Source organism: Orbicella faveolata, unplaced genomic scaffold (assembly GCF_042242905.1).
Source record: "Orbicella faveolata isolate gen_17 unplaced genomic scaffold, um_ofav_v1 contig_26, whole genome shotgun sequence".
Classification (NCBI taxonomy): Eukaryota; Metazoa; Cnidaria; class Anthozoa; order Scleractinia; family Merulinidae; genus Orbicella; species Orbicella faveolata.
Window position 1 is genome coordinate 12374705 of NW_028301554.1, and position 18982 is coordinate 12393686.

At 39.0% G+C, this 18982-nt stretch overlaps 1 protein-coding gene and 1 pseudogene across 3 annotated transcripts in view; one reads left to right on the forward strand and one right to left on the reverse strand.

Moving 5' to 3' along the window:
• LOC110063329 (nuclear cap-binding protein subunit 1-like) overlaps positions 1-18180 on the forward strand; it is a 67319-nt gene extending 49139 nt beyond the window's left edge. For 2 of the 3 annotated variants that reach the window (XM_020770301.2, XM_020770302.2), the window contains exons 20-28: positions 8607-8741; positions 9613-9721; positions 10354-10447; positions 10965-11068; positions 11284-11344; positions 11445-11510; positions 15525-15668; positions 16706-16819; positions 17201-18180. In XM_020770301.2, the coding sequence (XP_020625960.2) occupies positions 8607-8741; positions 9613-9721; positions 10354-10447; positions 10965-11068; positions 11284-11344; positions 11445-11510; positions 15525-15668; positions 16706-16819; positions 17201-17314 (941 nt within the window). In that variant the 3' untranslated portion in view covers positions 17315-18180. Of the gene's footprint in view, positions 1-8606; positions 8742-9612; positions 9722-10353; positions 10448-10964; positions 11069-11283; positions 11345-11444; positions 11511-15524; positions 15669-16680; positions 16820-17200 lie in introns of all 3 variants that reach the window. The other variant, XM_020770303.2, reaches the window with a different exon arrangement.
• On the reverse strand, positions 12025-13454 carry LOC149108191 (uncharacterized; annotated as a pseudogene).
• Positions 18181-18982: the final 802 nt, after the last annotated feature.

Here is an 18982-nt window from a genome sequence, read left to right on the forward strand (position 1 = left end):
ATTTTATTGCTATTTAACACAAATATAGATTGGACCTATCTTAGTTCACACCAGGAGTTTCAAGTTATTTGACGTGACAGGTGCCAATCAAGGATTGTCATTTCCTACCCATGTCACGCAACATTTAGCTATAAGGCAAATTAGCTCAAATTCTGACTCAAATATCGCTTAAGTCCAACTTTCTAAATCAAACCTAATTTAACCACAGTTTAGAGTCACCCTTGGCCTAATGAAATCAAGAATAAAATTTTTGGCATCTGTTATTTTGTGGTAACAAAAGCTGTTTAAACAACGTGACAAGAGACTAGTTTTAACAAAGAGACAAGGGCGAAATCTAAAAATATTAGATATTATAGAATCAGTTTGTCAAAGTTATTTCTACGTTAATGTCATTAACAAAGTCTTTGAATATTATTTAGGGCAGTGGAAGCTCAATGAATGCAAAACTCTTTGCAATATCCCTTAACTCTCGCACGTACAAGATGAGGGGAAGGGTGAATGCCATCCCCCAATAAGGTTTTTTCAAAATTTTGAAAAGATGATTTACTCTATGCGGCTGAAACTTTCAGTAGCTGTTCATTCATCCTTCACAAATATTTTGATATGTCAATTGTGTGTCCATCATTTTTGAAGTTTCCATAGCAACCTCTAGTTTGATGTGGGCTTGGCCAAAAATCAACTTTTTTTGACGTAATTCTGTAGTTTTTTTTTCAGTTTTCGTCATCAAATTCCAGAAATTCACCGGTTTGTACATGTAATAAGCATTCTGGCTTGATTTTGTATCAATTTCCGTTATTTGTTGACTTTTTAAGAAAAAAGTAAAATCCAAGATGGCAGATCCAAGATGGCGGTCAAATGACATCATTTTGCAACCGACATATATGGTATCATTTTGTAGACCAAGCTCAGGGCTACCTAATCAATGTAAATTTTTTTCGCTAGCCCAAAACAGAGAGAAAGCCCAAAGGGGTTCCATCCACTTCCCCCTTGTACCACGGTAGGGTTATGAGTTAGCTTGTATGTCCGCGGGTTAAAATATCAGTGCAAAACATGATATTAAAATTCTAAAGCATTGACTAGTTAGATGAGAGTTTTTCTGGGCATATCTTACTTTTTAGATTACCCTTGAAACCCTGCTCGATCATCACGGACGGGTCACATGCTTGATGTTGCAATTGATTATTGTCAACTATTACTTTACAGTCGGCATACAAACTCATCAATCCTGAGAAGTATTATTCGCTGAAATTATTGTTTGCCCTCATATATTGACTCTTGAGCTCACCCAATGAATATCCATTTCATACGAATCAAGTTAAAAAACATCTTTGACTTTTGTTACCTTGCTGCATCAGCGGGCAAGTAAATCTTAATTGATATAAAAATAAACATTGTGGATATAACTTTGAAAGCATGGGGAAAAGAACCAGACCTTGGTCAGCAGTAAATAATATCACCAAGTGATAATTAATAATTTGCTGGTATTATTACTATTATTATTATTATTATTATTATTATTATTATTATTATTATTATGATTATGATTATGATTAATTATTCTTATTTATATTTATTGCTGTTATTATTTATTATTAATAGTTTGTTTTTATTATCGTTTATTGAATATTCTTTTATATTATTACCTGTGAAGCAAACATGTTCATTGTTGTAAATATGTCCAGAGAAGTCAGAGAACCCTTTAATTGTAGGTCAGTGCATTTCTAATTGCTTTACATAAATCTGTTTAATTGGGAATGAATGACACATGATCTAGTCATTTGATATAGCTTAGACCACTGCACAAGGGATTTTAATCTATATTTATAGATGTGCACACTCCAATGCTAAGAATGGCTTCGATGTTTTGCTCAATTGTAACTTTTTTTGAAAGAAAAGCGTGACAATACATACCGGATGTCATCTTTGTTCTCATCTCATCCTCTCACTTCCCAGCTAAGCTAAGTGTATATACACAATAAACTTGACTTACTTACTGACTCACTCACTCACTCACTCACTCACTCACCCACCCACCCAGTGATCCGCATGTTGGAAAGGATGTCTGTGAGAGATGAATTGCCACAGTGAAGAGCCATGTGTGTTGCAGCATAAATGAAGGTGACGACATCAAAAGTGCTAGTGATATCCTATGGCGGGTTAAAGGATGCCAGGCATATCAATAATATTCTTAAGACTCAAGAGTCTGGGATCCTGTCTCTAAATTTGTTTTAGGTTTGAGAGTGTAGAAGGCTTATGATGTGGGTCCTGGTAAATGTTTCACACCTGTACAATGAGGAATGGATTTGAAAGACCTCAAGGGCCTACAGACTTATGCGTAGAGCAACCATTAAATGTACTGTGCACAAGAGAGACTGCTACTTCTAGATCCAGGACTTTGACAAGTGTCGGCTCCAACAGCCTCAGTCTAGGCCTACTTAATAGAAGGGGATTATTATAAAACTCAACAAAGTTCTTTGTTGTATGTTTTTGTTCTCTTTTTTGGCGTTGAACTTGCACAAAACACAATTGTTGTATACTACTAACTGAGGAACTAACCAATAGAAACATTTTGGTTACGTAATTCATGCATAGTGTATGAGCACAAAAAAGATTGTGCATGGTCATGGACCATCCAACACAAATCTTGGCATCTTTGTTTGCTCCTTTGATGTTTGCCGGGCTTCATAGCCATTCCCCTCAATTAACTATGGTCTAGGACCTTGCAATCTATTGAAGACGAGTCCCAAGTTGTCAAAGCTACGAGAGTGTATTCCTCCTACCCTGAGGAGGGATTCACAAAAACATACCAGTATTTTGCAGTATGCAGAAACACATTGATCAGCGGGTAAACACCTAATGAGGTTAGAGAAAGAAACGGCATAGACAGTGTCAAAATAAAATGGGTTGAAATCCCAAACGTCCTTTAGTGATCATGATCCACATGAGAAATCTCAAAGGGATGGGTCTGACGAGCCTGCTTTTCTGAGAAAGTGAAAAGAACATTCCTGGAAGGTGAGGACACAGGACGAAAATGTAGTGGATGAGTGCAGTAAGATGAGACTCTGCAAGACAGCAGTGGCAGGAAAATGTCCAGCAAAGAAGATTAGCTTGCCGCAGACCAAATAGCCCAGTACTTCTGCAGGTTGTCTGTGATGTACAGAAGTGGCCAACTCACCATACACCAGGATGATCTGAGTCCTTCTCAAGATTAAGCAGAAGAGATCTTGACCAGGCTTGCAGTAGGAAAACAGCACTACTTTCCAGCTACTTTACCATTCACCATGTAGAATATGTAACACAGTCTTGTGACCAGAAAAAAAAACAAATTACTTATTTCACAGCGCTATGGAGCTACGGATGTACGCTGGAGGTTACTGAGCAGAAAAGAAAACGATAGCTGAGAGCCACTCAAGGTTCTTGAGTGCCTAGAAAAATTCAAAAAGTTCAACCAGGGCTAAACCTTGCTAAACCTAAGGTACTGGTGCCGTGTATGTTGTTATGTGTGCTCGCTTGGACCCTAGGAATTTTAAGATAATTTTAGCTGCTAGATCTTCTCAAGGCTCAATTTTTTCTCAGAATTGCAATTCTTTTTCACACATCTTCTTACTCGCAGATATGCGATTATTTATAATATTTTGTGCTAACATCTTTGAGGTATAAAATTTATCTGTGGCTAATTCAGTATAGGAACTTTTCAGAAGAAAAACGCTAGCTGAAGCTCAGTCGTACAGTTCAAGTATTATATATGTGTTTACCAAGATTTACTTGCATGCCTGATGCAGCAAAATCAATATCTCAAGGGTTTTTTGAACTCAGAATTGGGGCAAACAATAGTTTCAGCAGAGAATACTTCTCAGGATTGATGAGTTTGTATGCCGAATGTAAAGTAAGAGTTGACAATAATCAATTGTAAGATCAAGTATTAATAACCTGTAATGATTGAGCAGGGTATCAAGAGTAATCTAAAAAGCAAGATAGGCCGAGAAAAATTCTCATCTAACTAGTCAATGTTTTAGAATTTAAACATCATGGCCGTTCATTCCCATATTTAGATTGTACGAATAGAATTTAGGTGTTTTGCACTGTTATTTAACCCGCGGACGTACAAGCTAACTCTTACCCCCACCGTGGTACAAGGAGGAAGTGAATTGAATCCCCTTGGGTTTTCATTCTGTTAAGGCACAGCGAAACAAACTTACATTGATTAGATAGCCCTGAACTTGGTCTACAAAATGATATCATAATCACTGGTTGTGACATCATATGATGTCAAATGACGTCATTTGATCCGCCATCTTGGATTTTACTTTTTTCTTAAAAGTCGAGAAGTAACAGAAATTGATACAAAATCAAGTCAGAATACTTATGAAATGTACAAATTGGTGAATTTCTGGAATTTGATGAAGAAAACTGAAAAAAACTACAGAATTATGTCAAAGAAAGTTGATTTTTGGTCAAACCCACATCAAACTAGCGGTTGCTATGGAAACGTCTTGAGCTTCCACTGCCCTAAATAATATTCAAAGACTTTGTTAACGGCATTAACGTAGAAATAACTTTGACAAACTGATTCTATAATATCTAATATTTTTAGATTTCGCCCTTGTCTCTTTGTTAAAACTAGTCTCTTGTCACGTTGTTTAAACAGCTTTTGTTACCAAAAAATAACAGATGCCAAAAATTTTATTCTTGATTTCATTAGGCGAAGGGTGACTCTAACTCCTAAGGGAAAAATCCCAAAGCCGGCCCACTTTGTCTTTTAGAGTTGTTGGGTAGTACCTTCAATCTGGCAAAGTTTCATCCAAAAAGGAGAGATGGCATGTAACACCCCTGCCTGGTCCTCTGGTAAACTCGGTCTTAAGTTTATCCTTTGTCTCTGTCAAACAGACCAAAATGTTCATACCCAAATGTTCATGTCGGTAGTTTACTTTCAATGTCTCATTGAAACGGTTCTCAGTTGTGTTAATCGATATCAGTGTCTATTATAGATTTAAGTGGTTTTATTGTTAACGATAAAGGTGGCAAAAGAACGTGCTGTTCCTTGACAATTTGATAATTAAATTAGTTCTTGTTTAGTGGTCAAAAGAAAATTTGCGTGTTAAACAAAGCAAATCGTTCCTCTTCCATTTCTTCATCCAACATTCAACTTTCCATTTATATCCAGCTGTGAAATAAATACAAGCACATCTTCCATGTGTTTTCAAGAAAACAAGATTATCAGGTTACATACCTTTGCGAGGAAAACAAAAGTGTCAAGTTACAAACGTTTGCGTGAAGAGTAAAATTGTCACGTTCGCAACTTAAATGTATTATTTAATTTGAAATGAGCAAAAATCAACGTAAAACACTACAGTAAAATTCAAGAACTGTCTTGTCAAATGGTAATTAATTGTAAGTTATCCTTGGACTGTAAATGAAAACACACATCAAACATACACACTGCTAAGATTATGTCTCATCAAAATCCCTAGCTGACTAGCAAGGTCAATACAAACCAGGAGTGAATGGTAGGGGTTATATAGGAACTGTGTTATGAGTACTCCATCAGAGCTATACATTACACTCTGCACTATCTGCGATTGTCTCACTAGTTAATATCTCCTTGTCCTGTAACAACAGCACACCAAGTTTCATTGGAACTCTATGGCGGGTTCTTTTACTAGGGAATCACCTTAAGGCACTCAGGCGCTATAGCAATAAGGTGTAAACTTTAATGTTTGTTTAATTAATTAATTTCAATTAATTAAGTAGTCTAGAGGCAAGGAAGTGGTTGGGTGGGAAAGGTACATGTGTACGCTACGTAAAACATGTTCCATCTACGTCAGTTGGGTGTGAACATCGCAAAGCTATATATTTGTTTCAGGTAACCCCTTGCTCTCCTTGTGGTACCATTCTCTTTAGAACAAAACCAATTTGCTCTAAACGCATGCGTAGATTTGTTAGCGTTCGTGGCTTCTATATTAGGTGAAGGATACATTGCATACGGAATCACACACAAAATGTTGAGTGGTTTTCGTTATGGTAGAACTCAACATGTAAGACGCATGCGTTCTAGCATCGTTAGTGTTATACACTATGTTTCTACGCGGTATTTTATATCTCATGTCATGTGACCGAGGACGGCAGTTATTTTTCAGGTAGCGCCACTTGTCCCTTTTTGTTGCAAAAGTGAAACGTTACTGTGGCTGTGTAGCTTTTAGAATTACACACAGGCTGGTTCAACAAATATCATCTACTGTTTTCAATCTACAATAGTGTGTTTGTCAGGGTGCAAATGTATTGCTTCTCCCTAGCGGCTTGCTTATTTCTTGCCTTAATTGGGTCTGTAAGAGAGACCAAAAAGTTCCCGAGTTGGTGGCTTTAATACTCTGCAAATTGTAAATTTGTGACAAAAGAAACCAGAAAAGGGCTCAAATATTGCTGCAGACTCCGTGACACCTAATGAAAGCGCAAATTAGCTTAATCAGTCTTTGAGGAGACTTGTTCATATCGGTCAAGTAGCTCAGTTTACCTTCAATACTTTTCGTTGAAACGCATCTCAGCCATCAATATTGTTGTGTATTAATTTTGAATTGTTTAATTGTTAACAACGAAGGTGGCAACAGAAAAAGAAAGTGGTATTTCGTGACTATCTGATAATTAAATTAGTTCTTGTTCATCGGTGATAAGAACATTTGCGTTTTTAGTAAACATCGTTTTTCTTCCGTTTATTCATCACTACATCAGATATTTAACTTTCTTTCATTTACCTCCAAAAAACAAGCACATCTTCCGTGTGTTTTTTCCGTGTGGTTTCATATTACATACCTTTGTGCGGAAAACAACGGGACACTTGATCAAACATATTTTAAATGTTAATAATGTAAATTCTTAATATTCAATTTTAAACTTTGTAAATTTTTAAATCTTTAATACTGTAGTTAATTTTAGACTCCTGTCCCATTTTGTTTATTCATTTTAATTGACGTATTTTTATCTTTTTTATTCCTTTTGTAACTGAAAAGCCCCTTTGGGGAGTTGCAAATAAAGTATGTATGTATGTATTATGTATGTATGTATCAAGTTACAAAGTTGGCGTGAAGACCTAAGTTGTCACGTTTGCTGCTTCAACGTATTATTGAATTCAAAAGGGACGAAAATCAGCGTAAAACACCAATAGTAATTGTACGTAAATTTTGGACCTTGAATGAAAGTACAACCTTGAAACATACACAATGCTAAGGGCAAAAGCCGTAGCAGACTACTAAGGTAGATATAAACCAGAAGTGAACCGAGCAGGGGTGAGTACTTATGGGACTACTGTGCCAGAGCTATCAATTGCACTCTGCACTATTTGCGATTGTCTCACTAGTTTGTATGTGAGCCCATGTGCCAAAAATAGTGTAGTGAGTCACTACTGCATGAAATATTCAGTCAGAGTGGCAGGATTAAGAAACCCTAATAGGCACTAACCTCACACACATCCACATTCATTTGTAAATTTACAGAGTCTGTTACCAGAACCATATTAATGATGACCACAATCCACATCAATGACATCACCATGGGTTTCTCTTTCATTCCCATTTGTTAATGAGGGCAGGGGATGGTAGAAAACAAGGCTGACAAATAACTCTATTGTTCCATCATTCCATTCTGTATGCAGAACCTGAGAATGAGTCAAAAGACCCAGGTGTTAATCCCACACACTGCCAACACAGAATCACTTATGTTAGAAATAACTTGCACACAATAACCATCATAAAGATGTCCAAGTGGATAAATTCATAGAGGAACAACAATCTTCATTATTTTTATCATGCAGACAACATTTACATACATTTGTAAATGTTGACGTCTCAATGCATACTTATGCAGGTTCTTAATGTCAGTCTTAAATTCAGGTATCCTCTGTGTGATGGATATCTGAACATTGCAATTCCTTTAAATTTCATTCTTGTGTGAAAAGGCATTGGATAATCGCGAGACTCGTGGGGACGAAATGATTTGTATGCAAGTCAGATATTAAGCTACGTGTATATCACCAACATATGGTCACAGGGCTCTCAGGGATCTCAGTGCTGGCAGGGCTCACTGGGCTCACTGGGCTCACTGGGCTCACAGGGCTCACTGGGCTCACTGGGCTCACAGGGCTCTTTGGGCTCACAGGGCTCTCAGGGCTCACAGGGCTCACTGGGCTCTCAGGGCTCACTGGGCTCTCAGGGCTCACTGGGCTTACTGGGCTCACAGGGCTCACTGGGCTCACAGGGCTCTCTGGACTCACTGGGCTCTCTGGACTCACAGGGCTCTCAGGGCTCACTGGGCTCACAGGGCTCACTGGGTTCACAGGGCTTACAGGACTCACTGGGTTCACAGGGCTCTCAGGGCTCACAGGGCTTACTGGGCTCTCAGAGCTCTGAGGGTTCATCCACCCAGTGATCTCACAATCAGTGCATGAGCATATATCTGGGATTGACTGATGAAAGTCATATGTTATCAGAAATTTGGATATTCTGAATATCATGATGACCCACATTTCATGGTGGTATGTCCTTCAGAAACAACAAATCATGACTGAAAGTGCAACTGTCATGATTTCATATGTATTGCTTCTAATTTTCTCTTAGGAGAGTTACCAGGAGCAGATGTGGCCAAAAACCTACTAGAAGCCATCAGAGCTAAGAAAGATGTAGATCAACTTCAGACCATTTTAAACAACATACCAGCAAATGCAACTGGTCACGAGGACTTTAATACCGATGGTATGGGTGAAAGGTTTTGTTCTCTTCATTTGCTTATAGCGGGGGTCTGGCAAAGAGGGCTTAATCAAAAAGTCAGTTTTACTGTAGGCCTTGGAATGTGAGTGTCTTTGTTTCTATGCTAATTTGATTTACAGACAGACAGAAAAGACGAATCACTGTTCACAAACTGTACACGAGTGTTACAGCCAATACAATTGTGTCTAAACTGTCCAATAAGCCTGCGAAGCAGACGTTTCCTTTCCTTTTCCAGGCGGAGAGATCGAACAAACGAGCGAGCGAGCGAGCGAGCGAAGGAGTATACCTGGGGTGAGAAGCTCGCCTCACCCCCTCCCCCTGCTCCTTATTTTTTGCACTCGCAAGCAGTTTTGTTCCTTTTGCGCACATTTTTGGAAACGCCTGCTACGCAGGCTACTGTCCAATCAATTTTAACATTCCAGAGTCATAACACCATTGAATGGCAAACACTTTTCATTTGACTCTGATGATGACTTTGTTCAGGTTGTCTAATTGACAGTCGTCATCAACAGTTCCTCTCCTGGACAATCACGCTACATAAACTACTTATAATCAAGGGTTCAAACCATTTCCAATTCTTGATGCAAGAGCTTCAAAGACTTAAATTCTCAGCTCTAAGCAAAAATGTGTTATTCAGGTGTTCCATGATGAAGGATTGCAGAAACCACAACCACCAGTTCTGATCTGGATTAGCCTCATTATAGCACATTGCCCAGACTCGTGGATACGTCAAATCTGCATGTAAACCTACAAAAAAGCCAAAAAAGTTATCGCCTCTAATTTGTTAGGTGTTCAGTTCTGTAATTGTGTTGTAATGAAGGATGAGTTATGAAATCTGCTTTCCCTGTCTGTTTAGTGCCAGTGATCGACCACACTTTCCCGCAATTAAGATTGGAGGTCTTGCTTCATGTTGTGCTCAAACTTGGTTCCAAATCGTTCAGTCATACTTTCAGTGCTCTGACAAGGTACGTGACAATAGTTTCTGTATTACTGACGATACCTTGTATTACATTAGTCTGAGACTCAAGGATGTCCTGTGACGTAATATTTGAAGAATAGTGAAATTATGTTTGGGGCTGCCAGGGGAATGAGATTTATGTACTCGTTTGCTCGACGGGTCTCCAATCACAGGAGTCTTAACGCAGCTCTTACGTTTTGCAGATCAGGTAGTACGCTTTACAGCATAAAGCACAGAGTTTTCGCATTGGTGCTGTTAGCCTAGGGTTGTTCTGACTCAAATTCGTCGTTAAGGCCGCTGGAAGTCGAATGCCTTTCTTCGTTACATTAAAACACAATTAGTTTAATTTTCCATGTCATTTGGTGTGAGAGATTGGGTCATTGAGACCCATCTCTAATCGGTGCTACTGATCATTTAATTAGGAAGGCAATCATAAAACGCCAGATACAAAAGGACTCCAACTGTAGCAATCCTGTTCATTCACAACTTGACTCACAGGAGCCTGTGATCTAAAATGTCCTTCACAGATTACCTGTCCAGCCCTAATATCACAAGTTGATATTTAAGATATAAGTTAGAACTTGTTTCAGGAATGTAATTTTTCATCTTTGAGACTAATGCGTCAACGTCAATTTTCAGGTTCCACAAACTTCTTAAAAATGTCGTTGTGAATGAAGAAAGTCAGATACATTGTCTGAAGATTGTGAATGAGTTTTGGTCCACAAATCCTCAGGTTTGTAATTTGTCAAGGTTGTAACAACACATTATTTAAGAACCTTAAAAGTTGTCTTGTTTGTAATTTCAAAACTGCAGTTGTACACTTTGAGTCATGAAAATCGGAAAATTTTGAAAAATCATGGCATTTGTGCACAACTTTAAACAATCTTCCTTGAAGTGCATTGAACGTAAGGTGGTGTGGTATTTTGAGGCAGAAAGGAAGATTTGAACACTGCTTCTCTATCATTCCTTTTCAGTTGTAGTGGAGGGCTGTGCCGTATTAGTTGAAAAACACCAATAAATCCATATCCATGTCCAATTAATCCATATCCTTAGTGTATAATACGAAAACATGGTGTGTGCTGCGGTGCTTGAGTCGTAAGTTGGGTAGTTTATTTTAGTACTGTAAGTAGCATTCGTATTGTAAGAATTGTTGCTGTTGTTAGTACTGTTAGTATTGTAAGTAAGGTTAGTATTGTAAATAAATGTACAAAGCAAAGTTGGATAGTCGGGGTTGTGCTTTGTGTCGACAGATGATGGTGGTGTTGGTAGATAAACTGGTACGCATGCAACTCACTGATTGCTCAGCAGTAATCAACTGGCTTTTTTCCAAGGACATGAAGGATAACTTCACAAAGTATGTTGACATTGTTAACTGTACTGATAAGAATCATCAGTACCAACACAGTAAACTACTATGTAGGAGCTGTCTACCTCTCTTTTGGAAATTTTCTGCGAAGAATTTTCTGGTATAGAACAATCATAATGAAAAAGGAGCGAATTGTGGCTATGTAACTTAACCTGCTTCTTCATTTCTCTTCTCATTATTTCTCGCTCGGTCTTTCTTGTTAGGTTATATGCGTGGGAAATAATGACAGGCACTTTAAAGAAAATGAGTAAACATACCAATAAGGTACGTACAATAGTAATAGAATGTATATTAAAATCTCTTGATTTTAGCGCAAACCAAAGTTGAAGTTTGGATGTCATAATGTATTTTTTCTTATGAACAGGTGCTGGGTGAAGTACAAGAAGCCAAAGAAAAGCTGACAAAATTGGAGGAAAAAGCTAAAAAACAGGTCAGTGCCGTTGTCACACCGGACAAAGAACTGCCCAAAAACAGATATTAAATTTTATCACACAAAATAAACAACAACCGTGTTGACGTATTGCACATTCTTGTAGGATGATACTTGGGAGCCTGGGTTGTCATGGGATTTTCAGTTCTTGACTCTTGTGATAAATTGGCAGGTTACAGGTGTCTTTGGAACCTAGGCTCGCGCGTTGTTAGGGCTTTGCAGGAAGTTGTGAAAAATGCTGCTCCAGGTCTTTCCATCCGCTTAATCTCCGTCCGCCGTTAGTGATCTCCTTGTGGTGTCAAGTGTAAGGCAGTCTTGGTGATCAAGGCTTCTTTGGTGGGTGACATGGCCAATCCAGCAGCGCCTTCTCATTAGGATTGTAGCCATTGATTTAGTTCTACGCCGTTCGAGCAGGTCTTTGTTTGAGATGGCGTGCGCCAAAAATGTGCAGAATCCAGCGAAGGCTCTTAGTGTGAAATGTGGATAGCTTTGTTAAATCCCTCCCAGCCAATCGTCAGCATTCCAAACCGTACAGTAGAGTTGGGACGACACAGATGTGGTATATTTTCTGCTTGGTGCAGGTACTGTAAGCGGAAGAGCGCCACACCTTATTTGTCACGTTGAGAGCGCTTCTGGTTTTGTTGAGGTGGCTCTGGATGTCCAGGTCTGCTTCCCCATCTTTGCTGATGATGCTGTTTAGGTAGGTGAATTTGTCCATGTAGGGGAGGTCTTCGTTTTCAACGTGAACTGGGCATCTGTTAGAAGTGTTCAGTGCCATAACGTCAGTCTTCTTACCGCTGATGATTGGGCCCACTTGCTTTGCAAAGACATTGAATCGCCGGGTCTTCTCTTGTATGTGCGAGTTAGCCTGCGATCGTAACGCTAAATCGTCAGGGTAATCCAGGTCTTCTAAGAGAAAGGGGTCCATCTGATTCCCCGCATCTGGTCCTCTGTGGTGCGCCGCATGAGCCAGTCTATAATGAGATTGCAGAGCATTGTGGAACACATCCCTGCCTGGCACCAGTCTTGACTTTGAACAGGATGTCACCATCAACAGCACAACAGGCAAAGTTGCGGTAAAAGCTGGTGATCTCGACGAGGCGAGACATTGTGGCGGTGCAAGGAAACGTTTATATACGAGCCACGTGGCCCAGGCTTGCACTTATCTCCAATTTCTATAGCACGAAGTGACTAGGAGTATTTCTACCCTCCCCGCCCCCCGGATGGGATGCTAGAAAAATCGCAGGGTCTCCCCCAGCATTAAATTCACCGTTACCTATTTGTAGACCTGGGTGGAGAGAGACACTGTGAGAGTAAAGTGTCTTGCCCAAGGACACAACATAATGTGCCCGGCCAGGACTTGAACCCGGACCGCTCGATCCCGAGGCAAGTGCACTCATCGTGAGGTCACCACACCAGTGTACAGGAATAGATCATAGAGTAACGCGGCGCTAGTTGTTACGTACCGACAGAGCTCCTTTCTTTCTGTATCCTGATGATAATGCCTTGATTCCAGTCATCAGGTATTTACTTTCTGTTCCGTATGGTGTTGAAATGTGGCTGCAGAATGCTTGCGGTGGTCACAGCGTCAGCCTTGAACAGTCCAGCATCGAGGTAGTCTATGCCGGGTGACTTGTGATTCTTCAGGGACTTGATAGCAGCAATGATCTCTGCGAACTTTGGTGGTCCGGTTTGAATGTTTAGGTCCTCTGGTATCTCGGGCTCCTCTTCTGGCACTGATCTGTTGAGGACTTTCTTGAAATGTTCAACCCATCGTGCCTCCTGGTCTTTCACGGAGGTGGGGATGTGCCCCTGCTTGTCTTGTATGGGGACATTCCTACTACCACTATATTTCCCACAGACCAGTAGTAGTGATTTTATAGACGTTCCTCTGCTCTCCCTTTCGCTCTGCTTTCTGAGCTTGTTTTGCCAGCTCTTAAACATAAGCCCTCTTGTCAGTTCGGATCTTTCTCTTGACGCACCTGTTCACTTCTGAGTACTCTGCCCTGTACTTCTCTTGTAGTCTGACTGACCAGCTGTAATTTATCTTCTTCCGCTGGCACCTCTCCTCGATGTCTTGCCATGTGGCTGGTGTTATCCACTCTTTCCTCATTCTTGCCTTCTGCATCCCCAAACAGTTCTTCCTCAATTGTTTCCTCTCTCGATTGACAGGATCTCTTCCTCATCTTCTGGTTCATCTGGGTGGCTTAAGGCTTGGAACCTGTTCCTCAACTGCAGGACATAAGGTGCTCTTAGTCATGGGGTCCTGTAGTCTGCTGATGTCGTATCGAGTTTTGATGTGTGATTCTTGGGCCCTGCTTCTCTGAATTTCCGTCTCACGCATGCTTTCACAAGGTGATGATCAGGACACACATCAGCTCCTCTGAAGCTTCTCTGAAGCTTCTCTTTGTCCATTTCGTCGCTATCATTAATGAAATGTTTTAATAAGTAATAACATAATTCACTGGTGCGTTATGATCGCCTTGGAATCGGCTCAACTCCTTGCTTTGAAACTGGCGTTCAAACACCTTGTTTACTGTTACTGTCTAAATTCGTGTGAGGCGTTCAACCCTTGAAAGATAGCAATAAGGCGATACTAGCAAATGTCGTATACCGTTAGTGAGGTAACCTCTAGGATCAGCCCATAACAGTTTTTTCTCTTGGTAGTCTCTTGGTAGTGAGGTATTGCTTTGTTTTGTTTTTTGTTTTTTTTCTCAGAACATTTTTTTTTTAATTTTATTTTATTTTATTGATAAAAAAACATATTACAATATTGCAACAAATTATAAAAGTAGTGCAAAAAAGAGGGTTGTTACAACTGATAATATTCCAGTGAAAAATAGTCGATAATGTATACGGTAGTAAATATTACAAACAATATGTCTCTCTAGCTTTGTAAAAATGTATATAGCTGGGGGAAAGGGCAACATAGTCACGTCAAGTCATTTGTCTATTTCAAGCTGGATAATAAATTTAGATATGAATTCAGAATTATCTCGTCTCTTTTGCATTGCTTTGCAAGCATAGTGGTATTGCTTTGCATATAACAGAAGAAGACGCAAATCCTTTGTTTGGTTATCAGAAAGATTGGTGTTTGGTGTTGGTAAATTGAGAAAGCATTGTAGCGGGGTTAGGTTGACATTGATTTGGTGTAAACTATGGAACCATTTGAGAGACTCGTCACATAATTTCAAGAGAGATTGACAATCAAAGAATGCATGTTCAATAGGGTCATTTTCACCGCACAGAACACATTTGGCACAGTCAGTTATTCCAAATCGATTAAGTTCTTTATTAGTGACTAGTATTCTGTGCAACAACTTGAAATAGAATTGTCTTAACTTATTATCCCGAGTGATTTTATAATTGTTTTGGATACAGTTCACCCAATTGTCAGCAACTTCAGGACAATGTTTCCGCCATGATTTAATAGCAGTAGGTTCTGTTTTGATTTCCTCTACAAAAAGTTTATAAAACTGCTTGCAGAAAGTTTTCTTTAAATTGAGAGTGATATCTTTAGATAGTTGGAAATCGAAGTTTTCGCAAATTGAATTCAGATCCCCAAGGTCCATATGAACTGATGCGTAACTTTTGAGATAAGCGGGAATAGCTGAGGTGATTTGGTAGTACTGCAGAAAGTTAACTTTGATGTTATATTTATCGCTGAATTCTTGTGGTGAAAGATAATTACCTTGATTGCTCAGCAAGTCTTGCGCAAAAAGAACATTACTATCCCGCGACGCCTTCCAAAAGACCGATTTGTTTTCCATGGTTATATCTCTGTTGTTCCACAAAATGAATTCGCGTTTCAAGGGATCTTCGTAATTGCTACGCAGTTCTTGAAAGTGATCAAGGAGTTCTCGATAAAAGAGAGGGATTTTTCTGTCTAATTTCTCGACACTGTAATTACAGTTTAGAAGAAAAAGGAGCCCGCCATGTTTATCGAAGTAGTAAATAGGGATTGCCGTCCAGGTGTCATGGGTGTTATGGGTGTTATTGCTTTGTTGTTTTCAGCCTGGAGAAGCAAATGGTGAATCAAAACCAGACCCATGTCCAGAGGAAGAATTGGATAAAAAGCAGCAACAACTAGAAGAACTTACAGAAAAATTAGAAAATGCTCAGAGAACTCAAAAACAACTCTTCCTTATTGTTTTCCAGGTAAGAAAGCAATCTTGATAAGAATAGGAGGTCCTATTCCATGCACATGGTCCTGTGCACCTTGTCTTCAGACATTTGAAGTCCACAATGTATGTCTGAAATTTGGTCAGTGCCTAACAGCATACATCCAATCAATAAATCTTACCTCAGTCTCCGAGATCAATAACGGCATTTTGTGGTCTCACGGGGTTGAGTCGTTTAGCATGACGTTTACGGTGAACGGCAAAAATTGCCTCTGATTTTGTGTTCTTTTCATCTAATCCTTAAATAAATCACTCAAAAAAAATCTAACGCCGCAAATATAGATATTTTCACTCTACTGTACAAACAGCTGGACAGCCGTTTGCCGTAAATGTCAAGCATAACCTCTCTAATAACTTCCAGTCAATCTGGATATACCCTCTAGAATGGAATTCTTTTAAAAAGGAACTAAACTTTTGAGAGGAGGGAAAGCGGTAGGTCCTGATAATGTTCCAGCAAAAGTGGGAATGTAGTATATTGAGGATATTACACGGTGGCGGGAAGATATGAATTTAATGTTCGAGTGGCAAGAACAATATCTAGATATTGTTTTCCCGCGAGAACATGAAATTCATAGTGTTGAGCCAACGTTTAGTGTTCTTTTTAATATAAGCTTACAGGTAAAAACTACAGAAGCGAATCGAAGGCACAGATGTATCTGAAGTGCAACTCGGCGGCTGGTAGCTTGAATATCTCTCCTTTGGTTTACTTTGAAAAAACTTCTTGCCTGAATAGTTCTAAGCCACATAATGTTTTTTCTTCATTTTTGCATTTTCAGCGTTTTTGTGTTCCTTAGTAAACGATTTTATGTCGGCTTCAGTGAATTTAACTTCCCTAAATAGATATGGAAATATGCCGGGTGTAAATTCGTATGAATTTTACGAGTGGTGTGTTTTTTAGTAAAACACTCGTGTCTATATAATAAAAGTAATCATGCATTTCCAAAAGTGAAATAACTGCGAAGTAATGAAGTATTACCACAGCTTTGTAGTCTTGCTGTTTATTTGTTGTTTCAGCGTTTCATCATGATCCTGACAGAACACATTGTGCGTTCAGAACAACATCAGCTGGATGTCGAAACTCAGTGGTTCAAGTATACAACTGAGAGACTTCGAGAAGTTTTTATCATGGTAAAAAATATCATAGCAACTACTAAATATTTTGTGATCTTGCCGACCATATGGAAACTTGTTTTCCCAAGGATCGCCTGGTAAAAATTGAAAAAAATAGCAATAAATTTGGTTGCTCTCTGCCAATCATAGTGAAGTAAGTCTGTCAGTCATATAATAGAGAACAAAATGTGAAAAAAGAAGGAATGGGAATACGATAAAGTGGTAATTTAGACGGTATGATATGGAGGAGATTAGTAGACTCGCGTCACTATGCGTCAATACGGGTACGTGAAACATGTTACAGATACTGCTACAGATACCACCGTGACATGTAAAACTATTTAAATAACTTCTCATTGTTTTGCTCTCTAATATTTGTCCTTTTTGATTTAATTTCAGAATCACAACCAAGTTTTTCAGTACTTGAGCTCTCTTGAAACTCTTTTGTTCACATCTGATTTGGATCCACGCATTTTGAACCTTTTCGATCATTTTAAAGCTTTAAGATCATAGGATTGAATTATCGCATTCGAAGTTTTGAGGTTCCAAGGTCAGGGATGTTTGCGCTTTGAACAGATTAGGGTATAAAAAATATGTTGTTAAAGTCATTTTAAGATTATTTAAGAAACCAAGTTTCTCTTATTCTGAGACTATTGTCTCTCCAATCTTCTATTTCATTACAAACAGTCGTGTTGTTGACGCATGCTCTGTTCCTAATAGTTAGTCTTTCTCCAGATCCAATTATGTAGTATATTATGCCAACGTTAATTTTTTTCAAGTGTAGTTATACAACTTAGCCAGACGAGTATCATTTTTTGTGCTGTTCAAGGCCATTTCTGGTGTTGTGTGATTTTTGTAGTTGGGTGTTTAATTTGAGCTGTATATTTCACTTACAATGCTTGTCCAGTTTCGTGCGTGTGCTTAGTATCAAATAAATGATTTTCTTAACTAACCTATTTTACCCCGGAAAATGAAAGTTTCCCTTTTATCGTGATGATCGCAAATGAAAGCCAGATAACTTTTAAGAGAAGTTAGTTTTGTGGAATCTCGAATTTTGCATTGTTTTTCCTTGTAATCTTACTTCTAAACCCATGAATAGATCTCACTTGTAATAGCAATTAGTTACAACAACCTTATTGACAAGTATCGCTCTATGCGTAATCAGGAGTGTGACGCAAGAGAATATGGTGTCTCACTTTTTAACATGCGTCGTTGACGTGTTCTAGCATGTTATCAACTTATGTTTATATTCCACGATCACATTCAATAGTAACATTTAACTAATTGCAATTAGAAATCTTTATATCCAATTTTCATATGTATTGCTTGATTCTTATTGTTGTAGTAAATTTATTGTTGAAATGCACGTCGTGACCGAATCACGTGATCATGTCATCATTTTCTTGCCCATCTTGTCGTTTGTATCAGAATTGTTTCGTGCACTCTAAACTCTAGAGCGTAATAGCTCCAATCACACGCTTATCATGAGATACTGCTCCCATAGACAATCTAAGCCTCAAGTTGTTGCCTTGCGTGCGAAAAATAACTCCCGCTTCGACGTAGAAGTCTGTTTCGTTATTATAAAAGCGATGAGGTTCTAAACAGTGAAAAATGTTCTAACTCGACACGAGAAGAGACACTGAAAAAAAAATCTTTAAAACAGACAAACAATTGACTTTTAATCATGGAAAAAGTCTATAACATGCGTGTCCCAGTGTCTTTACCTGTTTGTGCTATACTGGTTTTAAATTCCTCGCACTCGGTTTCCACACCTTGCTTACCTTGAATCTCGTTTTCAGAGCCCGCGCGTTTTTGGTCAGCGGTGACTAGAAAATCCTTGTTCCAGTTTGATTGTGCGCATGTGTTCAACTTCAATAACGGATCTGAACATTCGTTAGAAGAGTAACCGCTGTAAGTAATGTTGGCCCGGCTTCGATTTACAGAGGAATCGATTTCTTGGTTCAATTTAAAGGGACCGCGGCATCTGGTAACGAGATTGTGTCGACCTCGCTTGGACCTCGCATGGTATCAGTCTACTACAAACTCCCTTTTCATCGGGGATTAAGTCCACAAATTAAAATGTCCACACCAAACTCTGCTGAAAATCTAACTGTTCATTTGATGGCCCCGCGTCCAGACGAGTGGACGCTTTTCTCTTTAATTTGAGACCTACCTGGATCC